This window comes from Chiroxiphia lanceolata, chromosome 9, assembly GCF_009829145.1.
Source record: "Chiroxiphia lanceolata isolate bChiLan1 chromosome 9, bChiLan1.pri, whole genome shotgun sequence".
NCBI classification, from domain to species: domain Eukaryota; kingdom Metazoa; phylum Chordata; class Aves; order Passeriformes; family Pipridae; genus Chiroxiphia; species Chiroxiphia lanceolata.
In genome coordinates this window covers 25,575,241-25,601,767 of record NC_045645.1, presented here as the reverse complement: position 1 = coordinate 25,601,767, position 26,527 = coordinate 25,575,241, and the positions used below count along the sequence as shown (strand labels likewise).

Genomic DNA, 26,527 nt, shown 5'->3' with positions numbered 1-26,527 from the left:
TTTCTTCCTATTGCTTTTGATTCAGGAAAGTATCTTTATTCACCAGGGGCACTTAAACTATCTGCTGAGTAAAAGCAGTGTCTAAGCTGGGAGTGGTCCCTGCATCCGCTGTGAGTTCAGCAGGCGCTGGTTCAGGAATGAGCCCATGGCAGCAGATGACATGCGGTTTGATACACTCCTTCCCGTCAGATGTTGGGAAATAAAACATGATTCCGGTACAATCATTTGACAGTGTTGGCTCGGTCTCCCTATGAGCCTCTGTGTAAGGAGAGTAAATTTAAAGGGCCGTTTTTTCCCTGACAGACAGCTAGGAGAGGACTCCAGGACTCCAGTCAAACATGCTGTCTGACTGCTGGAGCGGGAAATGGCTGAAATTTTCCCGTGCAGTTGCCTCAAGTTGGGCATTTCAGCCTGTAATTAGTTATCTGACTGCAAGTGGCTTGAGCATCAAAGCACTCTGCAGGTGAGTTTAGCTGTCACTATTCAGCTTTTAAATTGGGATAACGGGCCAATTACAGACCATTACCACCAGCTTTTGCCTGGCTCCCTAACAGAGGGCCCAGAGAATGTCACTTACTGCCTGAATGTGCCGTGCCAGTACAGCAGGACCAAAGTCCAGTCTCAGTATTGCTGTGACTCATTGAAGGACTGTGGCTCTTCATTTCTTAATTTATTCTTTTTTTTTTTTCTATTTTTATTTTGGACTCCAGATTCTGGGGTTGTGTCAAAACCTGAGATTAAAAAAGACACCACATATCTGGCAGTGTGTATAAGGCAGAAGGATGAGACCCGGCCGGCTTTGAGGTTTAAAAAGAAGCAGAGGGTGCACTGAGGGAAGGCCCAGTGTGTCCAGAGCCTGTCTCAGTGCCGTTTTCTTAAGGAGACAACTGTGTGATTCTCAAAGGATCCAACTTACAGTCCATGAACGTTTGGGTTGGTCTCATTCTGTCTGCTCTGGCTGTGCGTGAGCAGCGCCGGGGGGCACAGCCACAGCAAAGCTGTCCTACCTCCCCAGCCCAGTAAAGACTCGCAGACACACCTAATTTCAAGCCAGGTGAAAATTCATGGGCTTGCAGGAGTAGGAGTTAGCTCAAAGGCTGCAGACACGGTCCAGAGGCTCTGGGTTTTACAAGTGTGTGGCTCACATGGGCAGGCTGCCGGCTGCGGGCTGAGCTGGCTGCAAAGAGTCTCCTTTCCCCCCTTTATTTTTTGTTGTTGCTGCACAGGTTCTATGAATAGTTGAATATCCATCTAGGGAAAGGTAAACAGAGGATCTCTGCCCAGTAAACCCCTGTTTGTGTAGGTCTGCTGCAGCTGTGTGCCCCTGACTTGGGCTGGGGAAGGAAACAGTAAAGTTTCCGAGTGGAGGGACCGGGAGCGTTTTACAGCTCTCTGAACGGGCTCTGGGTTTGCAGCAGGAACACATAGCTCAGGCTGACCTCTCTGGAGCCACCTCCGAGAGCTGAGGTGGAGATTGTTTCTGGACTGAGAATCCCTGTCGCTTTTTCCAGGTTAACTCAAGATAACGCTGGCCCAGCTGAGGGGCGGCCTTTCCCTTCCCCACGTGCATACGCTCTCCTCAGAGCACTCCTGTGTTCGTCCTGAGCAAGCACCAGGAGGGGTTTTTGACTCTGAGGTTTCCTTTCCTGGAGCACTCTGCAAAGCCAGAAGGGAAAAATGTTTGAGGGCCTGGGGAGTTCGGTGACGGAGTTCTTTCTTCCTCTGGGGAGGTGGGAATAATCCTGCGGGACAGGGATAGTGAGGCTGTCTCTTTTCCTGGCGTGCAGCTGAGCTGTGCAGGATCAGGATGTAATGGAGCTCCCAAACCTCCACATTGGAAGCAGAGCCAGGTAACTCACTCTCCATGCTTGACCTTAGTCTGTCCCAGCTGACTATCCAACCGGGAGGAATAGGATGCTTTCCTCGTATTCCTCCTTAGCAGTAATGAGCTGTAGGGTTAACGAGCTTGGGGTATCTTGCTCAGGTGGAGCAACGTGCTGCTGTGTGGCCAGAAGGTTCTTTGCAGCCTGGTTAGAGCCAGCACAAGCCTGGCTCAGCAAAGCCTCTGCAGAAATCAGCTTGCTTTGTCCCAAGCCCTGTGGCTGAACTTGGCAGGCATGTGAGCTGGAGAGTTGGGGAGAGGGATGTCACCAGTCCTAAAGCAAGCAGCAGCCTCCTGAGAAGGGGCAGGAAGCACTGAATTCCCAATCCCCCTGCTGAACTGGCAGCTTGTGCTGCACATTGTAGCTGAGCGCCTTTGCAGCGTTTTTTGGGGCATAATCTGTTGTCATCAAAGCCGATGGCAAATTCCGTACTTTCTGCAGCTGACACTAAATAGGTCTTTTGAAGGTTGTAATTTCTCGCTTAACCAGTGCCAGTTGCGAATACTTTGTGCTGAGGAATAACCCCTTAGTGCCAAATAAAATACAGGGGAAGTCTGTGGCATGTTTTTCAGCGTATTGTTAGTTACAGCCCTCCTGACAGAGCACATTCTATGCTGAAGATAAATGCTTGGGAGTCTCTTGCCAATTTGTGTCCGAAAGGGCTTTTCTTGGATGTCCTCCTCTCAGTGGAAAATGCTTTTCTGTTTTTCCAGCAAACATTTAATGAGCTGTACTTTAAAGAAAAAGAGGGCCTATTTCAGGACCAGACTGTTCTGCTTTAGTTCTCTCCGAGCTGGTTTGGGGTTCAGAGCACTGATCTCTGTTACACCACATGGCAGTGGTCATTGCATAGCAATTTGCATGATCCAGGACCTGCATGGAGGATGTTTCAGTTCACCCAACACCACTCTGTAGCATCCCTCACCGTGGACGTGTGTTTGCAGCTGACCCATCCCAGAAAATCCAGGCTCTGTCCAGGCTGCAGGTACAGTTTTTGTCACATTTGGACACTGGATTGCCATGCTGGGATCTCAGTCTTCCTGTCTGAATTCAATTTTTGTGCCTGCAAGGGAGCCTGGAGAGCTGGTGTGAGTGAGCTGGCATGTGGGGCTGGTTGGAAGATGTGTCCACAGGGATGCAGGCTGGGGGTGGCCCGTGGCCAGGAGCTTTGTGTCTGGTTGTTCACAGCTGCTCACCAGTCCCAGTTCAGCATGTCCAGCACCTGGCTGGGACCTGGGACTGGCAGGAGAAGATGTTCAGCCTGAGCCATGCTGTCCATCCCTGGTACCTCTTTCTGGGAGATGTATGAAGGGCTGCATGAGGAGGAAGGAAGCCACCTCTGACAGGGAGTCACCTGCGCACTTGCCCCTGTGACCAGAGAGATTGGCAGAGATTTCCTGGGTGAATGTGAAGGCTCTCAAGGTTTCTGTGAACAGCTAGAAGCAGTTGAGCTTTCTTTCCTAGGGAGGAGGTGATTTCAGAAGTCCCCTTGAGGGATGCTATTGGTGAAGCAGAGGCAGCCCATCCCATTCCTGCTTCTGTCTAAATCAACCCAGACGTTCAGGGCCTGAGATGAGAGTGATCTGGGGCCCTGTGCTCTGTGCCCTGTTAGCCCAGGCAAGGCTAGGAAATGGGATCTGCAGTGCTCACAAATACACCAGCTACCATTTGTAACTGAAATCAAGTAGCTGCTATGTACCTTTATACCATACACTGAAAGTGTTTTAATTACTTGCTGTTAATTTATTTTCTGTGCTGTGAAAGTCAGCAGCATGAATGATGGGATTGTAATGCCAGCGCATCCCACTTGTGATTTATCCTGCAGTGATTTGCTTTTTGTCTGCCAGATGTGTTACGAACAAAGAGAGTGGCAGAGCACATCCTTCCAGAGTGGGATGTCTAAACAGATGGGTGAGGCAAAGCAAGGAAGGAAATGAAGGCACAGAGGAGCAGGCTGTCTTGCCCACAGTCTTTTAGCAAGCTGGAGCCAGGGAGTTTCCCAGGCTGCCAAATCCTACCCTGCCTGCCGTCCCCAGCTTTGATTTTTTGCTGGCTGTGTTGCCATCTCCTCAAATAATCAAGCTGGGAAAGTGGTGAGGGCTCCAGAGATGTGAGTCTGGTAGAGAACTGACGAAGTTGTGTCATCAGTCCACCTTTACCCCAGGGCCAGGTGGAATTCGCACATGCTGTTCAACCTACCTTAGCCCTGACACAAGTTCCTCTAGCTTGTCTTAAGGATCTCTGATGATGGAGAAATCTGTATAACACACACTAATCAGCCCTGCAATCTTGAATCCGGTGGAAGGTCATTTACTTATTTCAGGAGGGCTTTGATCTGGACTATTTTAAGTCTGCACATGCATACTGTGTTGAATGTGGCCCTGAGGCTAGGCATATTCTCTCTATATGTTCTCAAACGTTGTAGTTCTAGTGAAAAGCATCACCTAACTCCTATAGGTTTTCTTGAGTAGTCTTTTTATTTTTTGGAGAACATTTTTTTTCTACATTTACGTTGCAATTCATATTCACATACCAGTGTTTCTTGGCTTAAAAATGTTTTGTACTTTGTACTCAACTTACTTTATTTTTACTTTAATTGTTAGTAAAAACACACATAATGAAATAACCGGCCAATGATTTTGCCAGAGGATTGATTAAAAAGAAAAATAAAAAAATCACAAGATGTTTTCCTAGGGGAAGAAAAAATAATCTGTTTAAAAATTTCTCCTTAAACATAATTGGCATTTCTGGACATGAGTGACACTAGGAAGTTTGAAAAAATGCCCATGCTAACAGGCTGGGGGACAGGAATTTGCTGTATTTGACAGGGTGTATATGAGAAGGATGCAGCCCTGCAAGCTCGGCAGCGCGGCCTTGCCAATGTGTCTAGACAGCCCATCTCTACGGGGGAGAGGGAAGCTTATTTCTTGGACCTGCTCCATCTGTGGCTGCTCCGATGAGACCAGACCACTTATGGTCTCCTTTATCCATGGAGACTTTCCATCCAAGGTTGCTCAGCCCTCGTTGCCTGGCGGCTGATGATCGACGTGAACCGATTCAGGTGAGACATCGAACCTTTTGCTGATTTTGAGGTACTCCTGTGTTGGGTGAGGATGTGGCTGGTGGGGCAGTGGATGTGATTCATTAGCTGGAGCCTTTAAAAAGGCTTAAATTCTATTAAATTGTGCTAGAACAGCAGCATTTGTTTGCTAACCCTGCACCAGACCGAAAGCAGTGTTTTATGGCTGAAATATCCCACATTTCTGTACAGGTCCTTTAAATTGATCCTCCAGGTTAGAGTATCTGACATTTATTTCAGGCAGATTAAGGGCAGGAATAAGCAGATATTCTGTAATATATTCATCACCTGGAGGCAAAAATTCTTACTCTGTGTTAGGGATCGTTGTTTCCCACATATCCCTTGTTTGCCTCAATTCACAAGAGCTCTGACAATTGTTATTCTGCCTCCTCTGCTGGGAGTTGTGCTTTTCAAACTGCGGTGAACTCCATGGAAATACAGACGTTTCCATTTTTCAGCCTTTTGATTTAAAATTTCTAGATGATTGTTCGACCCTGGCAAGGAACCATTCAAAATACATTCCAAAATATTCATCATTCCTGCAGGCTAAGGAACATAAGATGTAGCAGTTTATTAGCTAATGTGAAATGCATTCGCCGTCCAGAAGAGGCGAAAGGATGGAGGTGGGTCTGAGCCTGATTCCTCTTTGCATCCCACAGAGCTGGGGTGTGGAGCAAGCTGGTCTCTCCCATCTGCTTTCCTGTTTGACTGAATGTCCCTATGTCCAGCAAAAATCCCCCAGAGATCCGCAGTAGCCTTGTCCCACCTCCATGTCCCCTGGCCTTAGAAGAGCAGGTTTTCTCTGTGGACCTGGGAAAGAGAAAGTTGTTTTCAAATGGCCCCACCTGCTCTGATCCTTTTCCTCCCTTAAGCAGTGCAGGATGTCAAGGTCCTTTATCCCCCACCCGGTCAGATACCCAGCCCTTGGAAAAGGCAGGTGGGCTCGATGCTGAGGGCTGGGCTCAAGTTCTCTTATTTCTGGATCGTGGATGCCGTCGTTTTTCCAGTTGTGATTAAGAGGGACCCATAAAATGCATTAGCAGTCAAAAGCTGGATTTCTGAGCAAAGCTTTGTGGAGGCTCCAGTCAAGTTTGCTTGGTAGAGGCGATGGTGGTGGTGGTCTGATTTCGCTGAAACTCATTTGTTCTTGGATGCTCATGAAAGGGGAGCTCAGCCTTTGCAGAGCTGGTTTCCATGTTCTCGCCATCGTTTGCGCTTCCCTTTCTCCTGGCCCGCGGCGCCCTGTGGTCCCGGCACAGTCATTCCGTGCCATGCAGCTTTCAGTCCTGGATATTTCAACAGCAAACAGATGCAATATCCATTGAGAACAGTGTCCCTGCCTGCCGGTGATCCAGCTGGCGCTCGCATCCCGCAGGTCGTTGTCAGTCTGTTTGTGTGGGTCCCACGTACCAAAAAAACACGTCCGAGTGAATTTCCAGATCCAGTCGGGAAGGCTTTTCAATAATGGCACTTCCCAGCAGCACAGTGGGCCTCTGTGGGGACCTGGGCAAGTGGAGATGTTCATGAAGCTGGTCAGCTTGAGTCAGTCTTTCCCAGGGCCGACGGGAGGTCGCTGGGGAATGTTTGCAGACTCTTGTGGTTGCCACAGTGCTTGGAAATGAGCCCGCTGAAAGGCCCGAAATGCCAAGTGATTCGTCTGCGATGTATATATGGACTGAAAAAAAGTCCTTCCCAAAGCACCCCTTTTCTATCTTGGCATATCACCCCCCTTTTCTTTTTCTTGGTACTTGTCAGCTTTTTGCAAAAGTATCTGATTTTCCTTATTAGAAAGTTTGTCTAGGTGAAGTTCAGGAGGATTTTTTGCCACTTTTTCTAAGTACATGAGGAAATATAATAAAAGCGGTGTTGCCCAGAGTTCAGGTGGGTGTGCAGTGGGAGGGGGCATGCCAGGTCCCCACTTTGTGACTTCTGGCTGGTACATCCTTCTACCTGAGTACTATCAAGGAGGTTTAACCTGCTGAATCTGTGGCCATTGGAAGAGGATGGAGGTGGTTTCTACCTGTGTTGGTCGCAGGGAGCATTCTGGGGGCTGGATAAGACTGAAATGTGCCATCCCAAAGGGCTGGAGCAACCCTAGTTGCTCCCTAGCAACATCATCTTTGCTGTCTCCTAAGAACTCCTAAGGAATCCAAATCCACCCCACACTTGGTCCCTGCAGTGGAGGAGTCTCCCTAACGTGTTCTGTGCTTTGTTGTTAAAGTCTTGTCCCAGCAGCTTGTCATCAAAGGGCACATTGATCCTCAGGTCCTGGGGCATAGGTGACACCCGTTTGTGGTTCGTGTCCAGCTGTAGGGCTGGGAGTCACCTCTGTATGTAAAGAAAAGGGGACATCAGGAGAATCCAACAGGGAAGCAGGTGGAAATAATATGTGTGCCTTTTGCATAATGTGTATCCTCTGGAGCTCACTGCAGGGGGATATGATTGTGGAAAATAGATGAGTAACCTCTCTGTGCCTGGTTACAGTGATGGTTTGTTGCCATTGTCTTTGGGGCAGCTGGTGGTGTGTATCCAGGTGGATGTGGATACTGGCCTTCCTGGTGCATCAGTCTGCTCCTGCATGGGAAGTTTTAATTCCAGGGTTAAGCTTAAGAGCAGTGGTGACTCTGAAGAAAAACACTGAGCTGATGTGCTGGTTTGGATATATACATTAAATTTAAAGGGGGCAGCATTGCGCAGCTCAGCTTTTCTAGGCATTGCAGAAGGGAAGGGAAAGGGTGCTGGAAAGGAGAGGAGAAAGATGTTTTCTGGAATGAACTAGGGCAGGGAGAGGGCCAAGAGCACTGAGAGGCGGTTTTGGAAATGAGAAGATACCAGTGGAGCAGGGCGGAGGTTAGGAAGTTTGATCTGGGCTGCATGAATGCCATTCCTGAGGTGAAACATCAGGACACATGGCACAGGAAGGGGAGCTGATGGGAAGAGGATGTGGGGCTTGGAAGTCTTGCCCCTGACCTTGCAAAGCCATGAGTTCACACGTGTTCAGCCCTGCCAAACGCAGCGATCCAGGGTCTTAACCAGGAGTGAGGAAGGGGCTGTGAAGGCTGAGGGGCTCCAGCTCTCCAGGAAGGTGTGGTGGTCATACCGGCACCATCGCAGCAAGTGGTTTGGGGTGTGATACCTTGGGGTGTGGTGCTGGGGTTTGGTGGGGTTTGGCTGTGTGATTGCATTTCTGCTCCTCTGTCACGGGTCCAGTGCTTTTGCGGCGTCGGGCTGATATAACGAGGGGCTCGGGGGGGAACACAGCCCCCTTGGATCCTGTCCCCTCCCGAGCCTGGTAAATCCATGCCGCTGGATCGCCGCCACGGTCTGGTGGTTTGCTCTCTTTGTCAGTTACAAAGTGCAGTCTCACAGAACACGATTTGCCGCTGGCGGAGTTTTAAAATATGTGTTTGCTTTTGATTATGTATCTTTTTTTTTTTTTTTTAAATTAATTTTCCGAGGATCAATGTGGTAATGCATATAAAAATTACAATATGTAAAACAAAGTATAAAAGCATACAAGGAATTCCAAACACATAACATACTGTGCCTTTGAGCTTATGAGATCCATACAGTGCTTATTGTATTATGGGAACACTCTGACCCCAAGACCCGGCGGAAAGGCTTGTTAGAAGAGCAGGACTAAGCCATGTGCCTTATGAGCTGTAGGATGCCCAGAAGGAAAACCCTAGTGAATATAAAAGTAGAGCTGTTACAGCAGAACTCAGACCAGTCTGTGGGATCTAGGGGGACTTTCAGTGGCTTGGTACCAATTTCTGGAGAAGGATGTATACTTATGCCCCCACAATTGTTGTTCTTCCAATAATTAACACTTAACATCATGTCTTTCCAGGGAGACTCTCTGGATTTCCAGTGGATCATGATTACTTTTCTTTTATTCCCCTGGACATCATTTCTTCTGTCAGCTCCAGCAAGTGGTAACGTTATGTGGTTAGGGAGGATGCACATCTCAGCTGCTGTAACTGCCCATGTGCTCTACAGGTTGCCACCAGATGAGAGGCAGAGCACCAGAGCTGAAACCACCCTGAAAAGGAGTTTGGGTTTACATTTGCCTTAGGATAGGGCTCTTGGCTGCTCACGCTGCCCTGTCTGTGTATCAGGAGCAGGGCAGATGGGGGTTGCAGTGGGACCTGATCGCTGCAGACCCACAAAAGTGCAGAGCAGAGCACAGGGAAAGGTCCCTGCAGTGTCCAGTAAGTCCAGGTGAAGGCTGTTTGCATGCTGGAGACTCTCTACCAGGAAGGTGACAACCCCAGAACCTCATTCCTGGTGGGTGAGAGTCACTGGCTGGAGCTGCGCCTCGAATCCCACAGGAAAATCTCCCTTTTGGTCACGGTGCAGGCGGGAGGTCCCTCTGCTCGAGTGCTTGTCCTGATGGAGGACAGCGAGGGTAACGCCGTGGGTGCTGGGGAAGCCGTGGTTGTGCAGGACCTCAGTGAGCTCCCCTGGTCTGGCAGGCAGAGCCAAGTGCAACAGGAGACCGTAGGCATGTTATCCATGCAAAAGCTATTCACAGCCCTGTAATGATATGTAATTGTTTGTATGCGGTCAGCCAAAAATTACCCTGATAGGTTCCACATTGCAGACACTTCGGAGAGGAGCTGCCAGAGTCCCACGGGTAGTGCTGAAAATACACACACTTTTCCATTTAATATTCAAACTCAGGTTTTGTATGAAAAATTCGGTATCCCCTTGCTGAAGCTTCATGCTCTCGCACAAAACTACTTATTATTTATGTGCAAAAATTGAACCTAATTACGAGGTAATCACAAGCAAAGTCTTTTAAAAGAGATAAAGCATCTGTTTCTTTATTTTCATATCTTTTTCTGTGTTCCTGGTGATGTTAACAGGACTGGAACTTTGGGTATTTGAATTTTCTGTATAATTGAAATAATTTGAGCATTGAGAAAAAAAACAAACAGCAAAGGTTAGGGAAAAAACTCAGCTGGTGTTGCGTAATGAGAGGCAAATGATAGTTCAGAAATCTCTGTAGCCTGACCTGTAATCACAAATATAACCCTGCTGTTATCAGAGCTTGGTATTGCTGGTCACCAGGGCCAGCTTCAGGATGTGATTTAATAGGCATCTCCTACCTTAACACATTTAGTTTTATTTTAAGTGTCATTTCGTATTTCCTGCATTTGTGATGGCTGCTGCAGGTACTTAGCAACTTGTCCGTGTAGCTTTTGTGTATCCTGAGGTTAAACCTTATTTTCATTTGAAAATACTTTTCATGCATGGAAATACGTATGAACTGGAGTTTGTTCTGTCCTGGGAGGCTTAAGAAAGATACTTCAGGCGTGAAATCTTATCTCTCTATTTCCCTGTGTCCTTCTTCTGTCCCTGCTCACATCTGGCAAAGACAACAGACCTGTGTCAGATTGGTTGGAGCAGGGCTTTGGCATCAGGTGGATTTTGTATGTCCCCATCCCTGCTTCCCACTCCCCTGCCTAGTGCCTTGGTTTTAGCTTTGATTAAACCTTTTGGATCTGGGGGTTTTTTTCTGATTTTTTTACGATGCAAGTTGACAAAGCTGCCCTGCACCCAAAGAGTTGCAGTGTTTTGGAGCATTGCAGTGAATCGAAAGCAAAGCAGAGTCTGCAAAGGGCTGTAACTGTTTGGAGGTCTGATGTTGGGGAGAGAAGCCTGCCCGGAGCCCGGGGTGACCCGTGGAAATACTTCCACTCAAACTTCATAAAACTTAACTTTAAACCCAATAAAAACCTCTGTTCCTTTCCTTTCTGTTCTCCCATTTCCTTTCTTTCTCTACCGCTTTGAATAAAACTTCCTCGTTTTTTGGCTTGCAGTAATTTTTTTATTTTAAAAGAGGTTTTACTTGCTACCTTTATAGATTATTATTCTTTTTCACTGTGAAATAATTTCTCATTTTTTCTTAAATCTGTGCTCAAACTTTAGTGGTAACCTCTCATTTTGAAGGCTGTGATTAAAGTGTGATTCCTTATTTTCTTCCTGGAATCCTTTCTCAGTTTACAGTTTATATAACTGGTGTGACAAATCTTTCCTGCCTTACCGTATATGACACTGTGGTTAAATGTCTCCGTCCCTCACTTAATTAAATCCAGTTATTTACTTTCAATTGGGATCCAATTAATGTACTGCAATAGCTGGTTCTGGGCTTAATGGAACCGGTCAAAACTTTTCAAAACTGCCCCCACAATGTAAATCCCATCTGGAAATTAGTTTTTGTTCTGACCTGGAATGAAAGCAAGTATGCACAAGCATTCCTGCAAACTGGAAATCCAAAATATGTTGCGGTTGCAAGTATTGGTGCAAAAAACACCAGTCCTGTAACTTGTACATAGACATTTAGTTCTCAACTCTGTTTTGTTTATAGTACATTGTATTTTCAGTGTGGCATCCCAAGAGGAGCTGTCTCATGGTGCCCCAGTGATAGTCATAGGCACTGGGGGACAGTAAGGAGCATAGATCGGAGTGTAGGCAAGTGGATCTGCCTCGCTGCAGGAGGAGAAAAGAATAGGATATTTCCTAATATATCTTTTAGGAAAACTTAAAAATGCTTCAGTGCACTTGTGTAGGACACCAGGATTTGCTTGTTATGGATGAATGTAGGGGTAGTGCAGGAAAACACAAACGCAGGAACAGGAAGCAAAGTCCCCCAACCCAGCATGAAGGGTTGGAATTTTGAAATGAAATTCCCAGATTTTCCAGCATTGGGTTCCTGAGAGGAGAGCGTGCATTTCGATCTCTCTGGGGGACACATTTGCGAGCAGCTTTTGAGAGCACTGTTTGTAATAAAATTTTTGTGATTAAAAGAATGTTGATGAAAGACTTCTGACCTATCTAAAAACCTTTAGAGTTGTTTTCCTCTCTGTTTCTGCTGACTCCAGTCGCTAGTGCTGTCAACAGTGTTTAGGAATACCATTATTCAGTGTTCAGTGTTGTTTCCTGATAAAGAAATAATGTCAGGGAAAAAAAAAATCCCCTGCTGACATGTTGAAGGCAGCCGGTGTGTGCTGTGAGCAAGGTGACATTTGCAGGCATCTGGGGTTTAGGTGTCTGCAGTCCCTCCTTAGCAGTTTGTAATCAGCATATGGCATGTCTGCGTGGCAAGATGCAAGGAATGATCAGCCCACCCATGCTTTGGGCTAATACTGTTATGTTTTTTCCCCTGCTACCCAAGTCACTCCTGTAGACATTTGGATCTGGCTGTGTTGTGCTGTTGCAGAGGAGGTGCTGTGAAAGGAGAACCCAAGAATCCCAACCCCCCTGTCACAGGCTGTGCTTCACTCTCGATCCCCTCCATCCATCTATGTCCTGGAAAAAGGGGGTGACTCACATCCCTGCTCCGTGCCAGCCGCTGCTGGAGGTGTGTTAGTGACCCGACCGTGAGTCACTGCAGCACGGACACTGCCTTTCCTTGGACAACTTTCCGTTCCTTGGCCCTGCTATTTTTGGGCCCAGCAGTTACGAGGTGAGCTGTGAATCACCGGCGTCTCGCTTTACGCCGGGAGGAAACCAGGCAAATTGTGTTAACGTGCTTGGCAGGAGGAATTCTTGTTCTCCAGTGTTTTACAGACTTTGGCCCTTCTTCTTGCTCCCCAGAGTGATGTGCTCACCCTTCCTCATGTGTAGCTGTCACGCAGGATTGAGCAACGGCCAGACGGCCTCGGGCTCGGGTTCCCTCCAGCCGGGTGTAGTTTTCTGGGCAGAAACTGATGCTTCAGAGGCCTGGAGGGGATCCCCAAGGGGTCCCAAAGGCCTTTATTGATTTGTTCATACGGTTCTCATAGGCAGGGTTTAGATTAGAAAATAGTATTAAATGGATAACTCTGGAGGAGGCCAGACACAGATGTTGACATTTGCCTCTACGGCAGCTGGTCTTGCGATGTTTGTGCCATTCTGAGGGACGTTGGTGCCCTGAGGCTTGGTCTTCACTGTCTGGTGTGTTGAGAGGTGCACAGCAGCACAACTATGTCAGAGCTCCCCAGCAGAACCAGGGGGAAATAACTGACCCTTTTTATGAAGGGTTTGATGGTGAGTCAAGAGATGGACGTGTGGGACTTTCTTCCTTCTTGATAAGGGACGGACCTAGTGACAGCATTACCCCCTCAGCAGGTAGGAGTGTGTGCAGGGTGTTCTGCACAAGCAGTGGTTAAATTCCATCCCTCTGCTTCTCCGCTTTGTTTCCCACCACCTAAGCAGGATAGATTCACCTGTAGCCTTGTTTTAATTCCCTGGCATTCCTACACACGTTTGTCTTACACATTCCTGCCCTCCCAGCTCAGCTTTAGGATTCCACGTGCCTGTTAAAAACTGGTCTCCAAACGCTTCCTCTCAAATACAAGAGAACCAAGGGCATATTTTTGCACCCAGGAATCCCTGGGCTGGAAAGGAGTCTGCTGGGGATTGTCAGGCTGTTGGAGGAGGACTGGGAATGGAGGCACTGTAAACCTGCAGGAATTTGAAAAACCTACTTTAATTTAAGAGGAATGTCCTTTTGTTCCCAAATGGATGGGCCTTGCTCCAGAGGCATTCAGGTGCAGTAACTGGTACCAGATGGGCTGTGAAAAGCAACACAAACAGGTGGTGAGGACAACAACCATAGACTTCAATTTCCTTGTCAGCTTCTCCCTGTACCTTACATACCCCCTGGAGAACAGGAGGATGAGGGGACCTGTCATATCTGTATATGGCAAAAGGAATGACTGTCGAGAGGATGTTCTGCCACTGTATGTAGCAGGTCAAGCCCTTTGACTCTCAGTGGTGAGGCTGACTGTCATCTGGGCCAAGGTGCGTAGTAATGAACTTAAAATATAATTAACTCACGTGTGCATTTTTATAGATACAGTGATCAATGTATTTTAATGTATGATGACAGGAATATTGCCTCAGATCCCCCCAGGTGTAGCTGCTGCTCTGCCACGCAAGAGAGTGGGACCACACTCACATTGTCCCACTGTGCTTGGGGAAATTGAAGGCTGAGGCTGCAGGAGCGTGGGAAGCCTTGATGTTTCTGGAGGGATGAGTACAAGGCAACGACATGCCAGTCCTGCAGCCTGCACAGGACTGTTTTATGGCTGCAGCAGTGGCCTCCTGCCTTCCCAGGCTGGTGCCTTGCTCTCCACTTCCTTCAGTGTGGCATCCCACAGTAACTGAAGTGTTTGCTGGGCTGTGACTGTTGTGATGAGTGAACATACTCTGGTACAGGACATGTTGCTCTGCAGCAGCCCTGGAAAAAGGAGAGATGGTGCAGAGCAGATATTTGCTAAGAAAAGCCATTTCATAGTTATGTCAGCTCTGTTGTTGCTCCAGTGACCGTCGGCACAGACAGCAGTGATAACTGTGACTCCAGATGTATTGATTTATTGCTGAGTAAATGCAAACCAGGTACAGAACAATACATGCTCTTATGGGACACACAGATTGTTGCTCAACACCTTGCTGGGCTGGGCAAGGCACAGAGGATGCTGGAGAGGGCACAACTGTTCCAAACTCAGCAGTATGCAATGTGCTTATGCTCAGTCTCTCTCTTACTGGGTTTTTGCTTCCCAATTGCAATACTATCCCTGCCTATCTGACTGTATTTCTATGTCCTTGGCTTGCCAGCATACAAGTGAAACTGGCGTTTGTCCTTGTCTCACGTTCAGGCCCGTATCAGTCATGCTTCATTTGCACTGTCTGACACCTCTTTGTTCACAGCTCCCCGTTTCTGCCCGAAATGATGCCTCCCGGTCTGGATGTGCAGAGGATAAGAGAATTTAAACCAAACAGAGCTGCAGAGGACAGCATTACCTTGGCTATAGTCAAACCTAGAGTAAAGCCATTTCCTTGTGCTTTCCTTATGCAGAGACAGGCTCACCTTCTGACAGTCAGTAGGAGCTGATGTGCTACTTGTGCTACCCCAGAGATCTGTATTATATCCCAGTCAGGGCAATCCTTGGAAATTTGAAGCCAAGAGAACAGGGTTTCATGGTTCTTTACAGTCAGAAAAGGTTTCCAGGACTGTCAGGAATGGGGAGATACATTTTGGACTTTTTTTGTTTCTTTAATTTGAAGATAAGGAAGCTGAGGAATAGGGTAACTTGAGAGAGCTGGTACAAATCTTAATGCAGTCGAGTTGGAAAATAAATGCTTGGGGTCAGTGGACTTTCCACCTCCTATTTAAATGGAGGCTAACACAATGTGGTTAATGTGTGGTGTTGAAATTGTGCAAGTCCCTTTCCATCTTGAAACCATTGAGATTATCCACCCCATGGCTGTGGGCTCTTGCCTTTTTAGCATTTCATGTCTCCGATCGTCTCTCCTAGATGATCAGCTGAACTCAGAAGAGAAGAAGAAAAGAAAGCAGAGAAGGAACAGGACTACCTTCAACAGCAGCCAGCTCCAGGCATTAGAGAGAGTCTTTGAGAGGACACACTACCCCGATGCCTTTGTACGGGAAGACCTTGCACGCAGAGTCAACCTCACTGAAGCCAGAGTTCAGGTAATCGCCGTGTATCCAGGCACACCTCACCTGGGGGATCATCATCATCATTATTCCAGTAAGGCAGCAAAAATCCTTGAGGCCTGTGGGGCACACAAGGGTCACCAAGCTTCTGGGTCCTGCTGTATTGCAGCCCCAAGTGTGACATGCCTTGAGGAGGACTGGGAAGCCTGCTGTGCTGCCACAAGTGCCACCTGCCCAGTCACACGTGTTCATATGGCTCTCTCAAGGCCAAGATGGTGAATGCTCAGGCTGCTCCTGTTATCTTGAGCTGTTCAGCCCTTAGCTTGCAAGCCTGTACCTTTGGAAGGTCGGAGCAGACCGTGGAACATGGTGTGTTGTACGGCACTCCCAGGCCTTGCTGCCATCAGCACAAGGCAGACCTGGTCCCACAGGGACCTCACTGAACCAATCCCTCATGTGAGGGCTTTATAAGGATTGTGTTGTCACTGGAGTTCCCAGGGACAGGCACGCCAAAGCAGCCAGCTTTTACAGAGTCCCGAGGGCACAAGTGGTGTGGGGAAGGAGTGTGTCACAGCAGAGCTGGTTGTGATGGCTGGTGGGTCTGTGTGCTTCCCGCCCCAGGTGTGGTTCCAGAACCGGAGAGCCAAGTTCCGCCGGAACGAGAGGGCGATGCTGGCCAGCAAGAACGCCTCTCTGCTCAAATCCTACTCAGGGGACGTGACCGCCGTGGAGCAGCCCATAGTACCTCGCCCAGCTCCAAGACCCACTGATTATCTCTCCTGGGGCACCGCCTCGCCTTACAGGTGAGTGAACAACCCCTCTGGGCTGGCCAGTTTTTGGCATAGTATAGAGCAGCCTGAGAGTGGCCCCCAGACAGCTCTCATGGGCTGTTTATATTCACGTGGAACAACTGTTTGACCACCCCACTGGTTTTCCTTACCTGTTCCCGTCCCACCCCATCTCACTTCCAGGTTTACGAGGTGGGCTCAGCTCAGCATCATTGTGGCTTTCTGGCAGCTTCTTTTTTGGTGGTCCCTTTCTCTGCAGTTCAGGAAGTTTCCAAAGAGGATCAGGTAGAGATACATAGAAACAGAAGGAGTTGCACTTGCTTCCCACGTGCATCCAGTTTAAAGCAAGGAAGAAACCTTTCCACGGGGCACAGATCCAGGGGAGGTGAGGGCAGAGCACTTGGGGAAGCTCAGCCACACACAGTGGCCAGAAGAGGGAGTTCTGTGGCTGTCCCATGGCAGTCACTGGTTGGGATGCAAGGAAGGGCTGGAAACTCACTCCTTGCGTGTTGCTCCCATTCCTTCCTTCAGTGTGAGCAGTTTCTTTCTAGTTGCCTGAGCACAAGTGTGTGTGTGAACGTTGTACTGTGCTGTGGTTTGCCCGCAGCAAGGACCAGGTGACAGACTGATGTTCAGAGCCCATGTCCTGTGATCAGTGCTGCTTAAGGGGTGACAGGAAAAAAGCGTAGATGTGGCAACCCCAGTCTCAAAGGATCTGGGATGTCCATGCACATCATGGGCCTCCCTGTCCTCCTTCGTGCCATTCACAGCCCAGCAGGAACTGGGTGTGGACATAAGATCCACAGGATGTGTTGGTTTGTGGGGAGCCAGCTGGCTCATAGGCAGTTAAAAATGAGGTTGGTGGGTGTTTTTTAGCACAGTGCCTTCACTGTTGGTAAGGACCTTGAAGCATTTGGCTGGGTTTCTTCCTGTTCCTCTGGGCTGGTCACAGCCACCCTCCTACTGGCTTCCAGGAGCCACGCCATGCACAGGACCTCTCTTGCTCGGTCATCTTGACCCCCTTTTTACTCCCAAACATTGTTTGCACAGTAAGGCCTGTGAACACGTGGCCTTCCTGATGGTTTGTTTGCTTCAGTGCCACGGGGTCCTCCCCATCCCCCCTGTAGCTCCAGAAGGACAAGTCAGGCATTGAAAAGGATGCATTTGACAGCCACTAGTTTGGTCTTAGAGATAGCCCTTATCCTTTGGATTTTATCCAAGGACTGCTGTCTGGCAAAACCCCCCTTTTGTGGTTAAGGCTTTCTGTGAAGTAGTACGTAGTGTAGCACCCTAGGGAAGCATCTAGATGGTGAGATCAGGGAAGAGAAGCAAGTTCCTTCCCCACCCTGCTGAAACTGTGCTGGTCACAGTACCACATCCCTGCTGAATCCTCGTGACTTATTTCTACCTCTCACATTTTTAAAAGTAGATCAACCCTCCCGAGATGTTTACACAGGGGGCTTCATAAGGGCTTCTAGGAGAAGACCCTAAAAAGTTAGCTTCCAGGGGTACACTGAGAAGGGCTGTCTGGGGCCACTCTGGGCAATGAGAAGCCCAAGGTGCCTGGGATGTGAGAACAAGGAGAGCAAGGCAGAAGGGAAAGCCTTAGGGTTGGGTTTTTTCCCCCCTGAGGTCCAGACCTGGCTATGCCTCTCCACAGTGCAGAGACACATCCTCACTGTTCTGATATCTTCCCCTTGTCTTAAGCCAGTATGTTTCAGCAGAGATATGTGCAGCTTACAGTTGTCACCCCTGGCTGACATGTCAAACTAGGATGGACTGTCACCCTCCCACTGCCCAGCATTGGCAGAGGACAGAGCAGCTGATTTCTGCAGTGTGAAGTGGTCAGGACTCTCAGACACTCCATGCTCCTCAGGCTTTCTGTTCCTACTCATCATCTCTTAGCAGTAGCGTTCATCTTAAAGGGCACCTGGGCCGAGTTGTCACAGCCTCATTAAAGCTTTGAACTGAGTAAGGTTATTAAAATTCTGGACACTTGGTGAAATAATATTGAAACGCTCCAGCCATGTGGAGTGTTTGCATGGCCCTCTACCCCCTCCCCATCTCCCTGGACCAGCCCCTGATTTATGGCTACTCCAGGAGGGGGCTGAGAGCAGGGCCCGGAGCTGTGCCGCCGGTGCTGGTTTTACTCTTAGATCTGGGGAAAGTTTTCAATCAGCGTGTTTATTCTCCAAATACACTCAGCCACAGGTCAACCAAAGCTATTTGCAGATCTGTGTCACATAGACAGCCAAGTAGATACTATTATTTTTTTGAAGTTGAAATGTTTTGCTTAGACATTTTTTAGCATAGGTTCCTAAGAAAACAAGACTTGCAGTCGCGCTGTCAGCCCGCACTTCCCACTCCAACAACCTTTGACTCCACGGGCCATTGAAAACCATATTTGAAAGGAGGATTTTAGGACTCAGAAACATGATGTTCCTCTGTGTTTCATGAAAGCAGACAGCTGAGTGGAGGAAGGAGAGTCTGTCTCTGCCTGAATGGGGCAGAGGAAAGGGCCAGCGGGGTGAATTCAGACCTTATTAGACCCTGAAGAGTCTCTGGAGCAACCCTCAAACTATTCTGATGTTCGGAGACAGCCTTCCTGTGCACTGCTCCTGGTAGAATAACTTGCTAAAAGAGGGTGTTTCTGAAGAGTTTTGGTTTAGCAGAGGTTTCACTTGGCACCAGTAATTTCCCCCATACCTCTGGGGACTTGGGAGCCAGAGACTCCTGGGAGTTTCAGTCCAGACTTGGGCAGCAGCCTGCTTTTGAATGGGGACAGTTTTACACCCAAGACTGAAAATTCCTATTTTATCTAATCTAGAATATCCTTGAGGCTCTTCTTCCAGCACAAAAACATGGGAGAGATACACACTATGAAAACAGGTGGGAATGAGAGCTTAAGTAGCCACCAGCTTTAGGCCTTGTGAGGCTTTGCACACTTCTGCAGGCAGCACTCGGCTTCTGACATGGTGCTGACTTACAGGTGAGGAGAGTGACCAGCCCAGCCATGGAGAGGGAGCTGAGGGGGTGCAGCCAGCTGGGGAGAACTCCAGGCACACCGGTCCATCACATCCTGGATCCTGCTGAAATGCAGCTGTTGCAGCCCCAGTTGGGCAGAGTCTCTTTTATTGTCCATCCTCCATGTTCTTCCAGTAGCTGTCAGAGACTCTGAGAGTCCTGCATGTTTGCTCTCCCGGGGAGAGTATTCAGTGCTTTCCTCTGGGTGGGTGTGCAAGCAGCTTTATATCCTATGGATCTCAGCTGCCCTTTCCATGTGTGTAAGCTGTGGTGTTTCCACTGGTCCTGATGCAAAGATGACAGTCCTTCACTGAAGAAGTTATTTTCCTTGATTTTAAAGTGAGAAATGGGAGTCATATGGCCTGGGATGGGACCTACTGGTATTCCCTGGTTTGGATCTCCTGGAGGCTGAGGATTCAGGCAGCACTGGATGGCATTTAAACTCCTGACAGGTCAGCTCTACTCTACAAGGTCAGAGATATGACCAGTGCTTTGAGATGAGCAGGCATTCCTCCAGCCTGGATCTGTGCAGCAAATGCCCCTGTCCCTCAAGGGGGACTTGGTGTTGCAAAGACTCCTCCAGTCATGGAACTCAGTGCTGGGAGAAATAAAAAAAAAAAGAAAGAAAGAAAGAAAAAAAGGGAAAAACCAAGCCATCTTCTTTCTTGGGCTGTGGATGGAGGGGAGTGTTTTCCAGAGCCTCAGCCATGAGCCACCTGGGCAGGCAGATGGAAAAGGTCAGCACCAGACCTGAGCTTACCTCCAGCAGAGCATCTGTGGTTTCCTCCTGAACACACTGTCTGTGTTAAATGGTCATCCCTAGTTCGTGTGGTGATGGTCAACTGGTTTTGATCTGTGGATACGTGTATAGGAAATGCAGCAGGTCAGACAGCGTGCTGGGTTGGGGGTGGGGGGGTTGCTTTTCACAGAAATCCCTGGGACACGTGGGTTAAACAAGTTTTCAAGTGGTCTGGAAAACAGATTCACAGATTTTTTTTGTAGGATAAGAAAAGAGTCAGAGGTTTTAGTTTAGCCTCTACTGTCAGAATTGATGGTTTTCATGAATGAAGTCATTATTTGAAGGGAGAAAAAGTGTTTCATGGTTGGGTTTTTTTCCCTTAACCTTTAGGGCATGCTCTTTATGATCAGCTGAAGTTTTGAGGGGAAAAAAAATGTGGAAATTTTCATTCCAAAAGGCTGAAACCAGAAAACATCACAATTATTGAAATGGGTTTTTCCCAGAGTGTTTCTTTAATGTAACGTGTTTCAGAAGTGACGTGATTTCACAACCAATAAAACCAAAAATTGCTCTCATCAAAAAGACACTGCTTCCAGTGGGAATACTTTTAAGGACAATGGTCTAACTGGCAGGCTGACCTCACTGTAAACCTTTTTTGTAGGGGGGTTAGAAAATAGGAAGTGGAAATTTTCCTGTTGACTCCAAGCGGCTTTGGGGCTGTCTGTCCCTGGGTGAGTGAACTGCAGCGGAAAGATTTACAGGGGTGTTAAATAAAGAGGAGTGGTAATTCCCTGCTGGCATCAGAAATTCATCCCACAGGTGTGGAAATCCCAGGGTTTGAGGCCACGTCTGATGTGGTGTTTCTGTTTCCATCCCACAGTGCCATGGCCACCTACTCCGCTACGTGTACCAACGCCAGCCCAGCACAGGGCATGAACATGGCCAACAGTATTGCCAACCTGAGACTGAAGGCAAAGGAATATAGTTTACAGAGGAATCAGGTGCCCACAGTCAATTAACGACTGGAGGCAGCTGCCTTGCAGAAGGAGAAAATGCAACAGCACCCGTCCTGCTTCGCAACTCGTCTGTGCTGAACTAAAAAAAAAAAAAAAAAGAAAAAGAAAAAAAAATAAAAAGAAAAGAAAAAAAAGAAAAAAAAAAGAAGAAAAACAGCCAACCCTCGCCCAGAACTGAACATGGGGAGCAAACTGAACTGCTCGTGAGTGACAAGGTTCCTCCTTCCTTTTGGGATAATGCCACCATTTTTTTTTTCTTGTTATTGTTGGGTTTATTGCTTCTGCTCAATATACTACGAGCTTCTTCAGTAAAGGACAGTCTCACCCTTGTTGGTTTCCATTTTTATATGGGACTGCAAAAAGAATCCTCTGCCAGTCTCAGCCCAGGGACAAGTCCCACCACCACCGTGCTGAGATGCAAAGCTCGCTCCTCTCCCTGCTGCCCCAGCTCACCCGTGGAGAAGTTGCTTGGTCACCACTTTCCTTTGCATCCACCTGGCCCTCATCCCTCCATCCCCTGTACCACAGAGGCAGCACCATTAGCGATAGTCTGCGAGAAGCCTGTTAGTGCAACGAGATGGATTCATCCTGTCTGGGTTGCCTGGACCACTCCAAGGTGTGAGGAAGACCTCCTTGAGCTTCAGAGCACTTTGTTGCTTTGCTGGGTATTGCCAGCACTGTTGCCTCAAAAAACCAAAGAAGAGAGAAAAACCAACGTGGGTGTGTGAGCAGGGGGAGGGCAGCGGAGGGATCGCTCTGTAGTGCCAAGAATAGGACTGTTAGGACACTCCTTTCTATGCCTTACAGTTTGTGCCACAGGGAAAGGCGTTGTCCGGATGCATTTGTTTTATATATACTGTATATATTTATATATATAAGATAATACATGCAAGCTTGGTTGGTGTTTTTTATTAAACGAAATAAAATCCATTGAAAATGTTTGGGATGTTTGTGCTGCATCCAGGTCCCTGGAGCCAGGCATTGAAATTCCAGCCACAGCCTCTCTCACCCTTGTCAGAGCTCTGCCCGGCAGCCTTGGGCAGTGCTGGAAGTGGCAGCTCACGTCCTCCCGTGAAAACCCCACAGAAGTGGTGCTGGAGGGAGCCACACTCCTTTGCAGATTTTCCCCACAGGCATTTGCAGCTTCCTAGAATACAACAAGGGTCTCCTCTCCAATCAGATGGGTTCACATGGTTCCTGAGAGCACAGGACATCCCTATGGAAAGTCTCTGCCGGCCCCTCTGACAAGTGATGTCTCAGCATCCCACCAAAGACCTTATCTCCCCCCAGTTCCCATAACACTGCCCAGTGAGGCTTGTCCTGTAGCCTTAACCACTCTCCTTTGCTCTCCCTGCCTGCTGTCCTCCCTCTGGGCTCTAATTGGGACCTAATTTTTTTCTCTCCATGAGGAGTAGAGGAGATGCAAGACAAAAGAGGTTTCTTCCATACAAACATCCTGAGGAAAACTAGGATCTTTTATGTTGCTGGTGATGTCTGCCTCTTTGAGGGAGGCAGGGGGTTATTTATGACCAATAGCACTTGTGTCCAAACTTTGCCATGGAATAGTCTGACTGAAAGCAGAAGAGCTACTCCGTGGTCCAGACTGGACTATAAGGGAAGGAGAAGGAAACTCAGTTATGAGAGAGAGTTCTGGTAGAGGGGCTTAGGTCTCCACCCTGGTTTGCTGCAGACACGCTGGGCATATGTAGATGTCTGACAGTGGGCTTTGATAGACTAAAACAGCATGTTCAGGAAATGAGAAAGAAATCTCTTCAAAGTGAAGGTGAAAATTAAACTGGCAGAAGATGAATGGAAATCTAGCCAGAGTATTTGAGCAGAGTATTAGCCCCAAATCCAAACTTGAGTAAGTTGTACCTGTGATTGTATGTGTTGCTGCTGGAATTTTTTTTTTCTCCCTGTATGGGTATTTTTGAAGGGGAAAAAAAAAAAGAAGTTAAATTGTGATCAGGACAAAAAGCTGAAAGTCACAACCAGAACATCAGCAGGGACAGGGAGGCTGGGCAAGCACTGCATTTTAAGAAATCCATCATGTTCTATTTGATCCCTTTTTTTGGCTTTCTGCAGTCTGGAGAACCTAACGTCTCTAAATATTTCTATCATGAGTAGTGTGGTTCCAGCTCCTAGAGCCAAGTGATCATGTTGGAAATTTCAGCCTGCACTTAGAAACTCACTCCTGATTGCTGTGCCTACACAAACAGAGGAACTACTGAAGAACGTGTCTTGCGTGAGCAGAAAGGACACGGTGCCATGCAATGTTACTCAGAGGTTGACCTGGTTGTTGAGTGCCTTAAATTGTTGCTCTCCCCTCTCCTTACCTTGCTACCCTTCCCCACAATCCACCAACATCTCAGCAGTGACAGTGGCCTGGATGAGCTCCCCTGGCCTTCCCTGAGTGTTCACCCTGGAGCTCTTTCCTTCAGCGAGTTTCAGCTCTTTCCTTCAGTGTCTTGGTGGCCTTTTGGCTTTCCCCTTGTCTTTGCCCACCTTTTCTGCAGTAGGAAAATCGCCTTGAGCAGCTTTATTTTTGTTGCCTGTATACAGACACCTCTTTCTGAAGTTAGCAAGGAGACAGTTCAGAGAGCACGAAGCTCCTGGTACCCCATCACCCATCCATGGACCAAGACACCCATCCCCACACTGTGATGTTCACATGAAGGGGTCACATAAACATCTGTGCAAACCCACCTTCAGCCTCCTCACTATATTTATGTGAGGAATGGAATTGTCTGGCACAAGCTGCTCCTGTGGGAAGGTTGTGCAAGCTTTTGACTTCCCAGTTTGAGTTGGGTCTTGCCTCGGTTCGGGCTGGTTGGTCAGGGATGTCCTCAGCTGACTGGGCTGTTGTCAGTTCAGATGAGACCTTTTACATCACCTTTGGGCTGGGTGATGGGTGACCCAATAATTGGTTTTTTTACATGGATTTACTAAACAGAGTCCAGCTGGATGAAGGGGGAGGTTTTGGTGTTTGTTTCTTAATTGCTGGTGATCTCAGCCAACAGGCAGCATCTTGTTGTCTATCAAGCCAAAGCAAAATTTTATTATTGTGTATGTTTAATCTGTATTTTATTAAAACATGTAAATATATGTGCAAATCAAGGTCCTTATCCTCAAAGCATGGAGTTCTCCAGGGTTTTAGTAGACTTTTGGTTGCAGCGCTAGGAAGTTGCCATGGTTACCACAGTTATCACTAGTTTTGGGTACCATTTGGGGAGAAAACAGTCTTGAGACACATTTCTCTCACCAGCTCTGTACAAATGCTGTTTTCTCAGGCTCCCCCTTTCTCAATAGGTGGCTGATTCTCTCTAAGTGGGATTTTTGAGCATGACAGGGATGGATGATTGATGAGGCTGTTGGAGCTTGACAGAGGGAAGTGTATCCTGTAAATTATCTCTTGCTTTGTGATGTAAAATGTACAGTGTTTACACTAGAATAGAAATGATCGTTTTCAATAAAAGGGGGAAAAGACTCCCCAGTCCTTTCTATAAGCTGCCACATCTGTGTCCTGTGTTGCTGCCCTGAGGTGTCCCACAGTGCTGGCTGGGGTTGGGAATATGCAGGAGCTTTGTGTGGGGAAACAGGGGGACTGGGGCTGCCTGCCCAGCAGGTTTGTCCTGGGGACACCGTGCAACCCATCAGGGGACCACAGTGGAGATGGGGACCCCTCTGCTTCACACTCTGTGCAGGCCAGCAAGTCAGGCAGGGCTGGATGCTGTGTCCAGACCCCTGCCTGAACCACAGGATCCTTCTGTCAGCACAGGCAGCTACAAATTCAGCAGCAGCATAAGGCAGGAAACACCCACAAAGACTTCTGCTAAAAGAGATGGTTTTCAAGAAAAGGCAGGACACACTGTGGCTTCATCCCCATCTCCCTACACAGCCCTGGGCTGGTGAGACACCAGGTGGGGCTGAATGTGGGGCAGGAGGGATGAAGGGGGGTCTCACTTCAGAGAAGGGAGGTGAGGGAGGGATGGGGATCCCTGTGTGGGTGCTGGAGTTGGGCAACCAGCAGGGAAGGATGGGAGGAGGGGAAGCAACAAATGAGAGGAAAAGGATTGAGTGTGGGGGAGGCTCATTAGGGAAATCCCTCCACTGCAAAGCAAGGGAGGTGGTCAGAAGGAGCTCAGAGGGTAATGAGGGCTAATTAGCGCAGGCTATTAAAGTAGGGATGGGGCAGGAGCTGAAGGGGAGGTTTTGTTGCCTGAAGACACTAAGCTGGGCTGGAGCTGGTGAGTTGTGCTTCAGTGTTTGGGTCTCTGCTGGGTGCTGCAGTTGGGTGGGGGAAGGATGCTGGGTGTCTGGGGCTGGTGGGCTTCTGTGACTTCCCTCCTTGGTCACTAAGTGATTCATTTGAATTTCAGCCAAATGTTGGGAATCAGGAGTGTATCTGGGCTGGCCTCCTGTTTCCCTGCTGATCTGGCTTCTGACCCTCCATGGGCAGTCAAATTTCAGCAGCCCAGTCCACAGAGAGACCCCCTTAAGAGGAGATGGGTATCTCTGCAAAGCCCTCAGCAGCGAGCCAAACTTGCATTCCTTGCAAAGCTGATCATTCACTCCTCTGAAGCTGAAATAATAATAATATCGCTCACTTACTATTTCTTGGTTGCCAAAATAAGTAGGCTTGTAAACAGCATTGCTTCCAAGCTGATTTTGAGACTGGAGTGGCTTGGACTGAGTTGAAACAAGCCTCTGATGTCCATCCAGACCTCCAGCTGGCTCACCTGAGCTCCCTTTGGGTAGGTGTCCATCTCCCCCCCTGGTGCTGCTGTGCTGTAGTTCCTCACCTGATGGCTCCAGCTCTCGGTTTGGCTTGGATTTTCCAGTAGGACCAATAAAAACCATGGCAGAAGTAGGGTATGGTGGGCTTCCCACACACAGCTGCTGCAGGATCTCCTGAACATGCATTACACGTGTAGTATTCCCACCACGGAAGGAGATACCTAATTCACTTGGGCTTCTTCTTTACAGGAAAGTCCTATCTCCTGCTTACAGCTGAGTGACAAGGAAAGCCCCTGGGTGGTTCTATGCCTGGGGGTTTACCCATGGGGGCTTTACTGTTCACCTTTCCCCACTTCTGCTCCTCCAGAGAGATCCCAGGTGAGCAGGAGCAGCTGCCCAGTGGCTTGGTTGGGTCTCTGCAGCCTCAGTTTGGGGCTTAGCACTGCTCCTGGGCTCACCACCGTCTCTCTTGTGGCTTCCCCACCAGTTCTTTTTCTGCCCTTGGCTGCCTAATACACTTTTTCCTGCCTCTAAATGAAGTGTGGCTCAAGTCAGATGTTTTGTGTGTTTCTGCCTGTTCAGCAAAAGTGAGGAAATAACATGAGGCAGCAAAATTCAGGAGAACAGGAGTGGGGAAACCCCAGTTCCTTTCAAAGCCGGCAGCACCTGTGTTTCCTACCAGCAGGTGGTTGGCACATGCAGTGTGCGCTCAAGGATGTTCAGAAATTGGGTCTAACCAAAAAAAAGTCTCTTTCTCTAAGGAAAGGCAGGCCAGCAGTCTCTTTTTGAGGGCTGGAGAGGACCATATGCTATG

The 26,527-nt window shown here is 48.3% G+C and overlaps 1 protein-coding gene across 2 annotated transcripts in view; it reads left to right on the top strand.

The window, feature by feature from the left end:
* The window catches only part of PRRX1 (paired related homeobox 1), a 37,611-nt gene extending 16,537 nt beyond the window's left edge, over positions 1 to 21,074 (top strand). The window contains exons 2-4 of one of the 2 annotated variants that reach the window (XM_032697084.1): positions 15,270 to 15,445; positions 16,031 to 16,212; positions 20,841 to 21,074. In XM_032697084.1, the coding sequence (XP_032552975.1) occupies positions 15,270 to 15,445; positions 16,031 to 16,212; positions 20,841 to 20,979 (497 nt within the window). In that variant the 3' untranslated portion in view covers positions 20,980 to 21,074. Of the gene's footprint in view, positions 1 to 15,269; positions 15,446 to 16,030; positions 16,213 to 17,623; positions 17,676 to 20,840 lie in introns of those variants that run through there. The other variant, XM_032697085.1, reaches the window with a different exon arrangement.
* Positions 21,075 to 26,527: the final 5,453 nt, after the last annotated feature.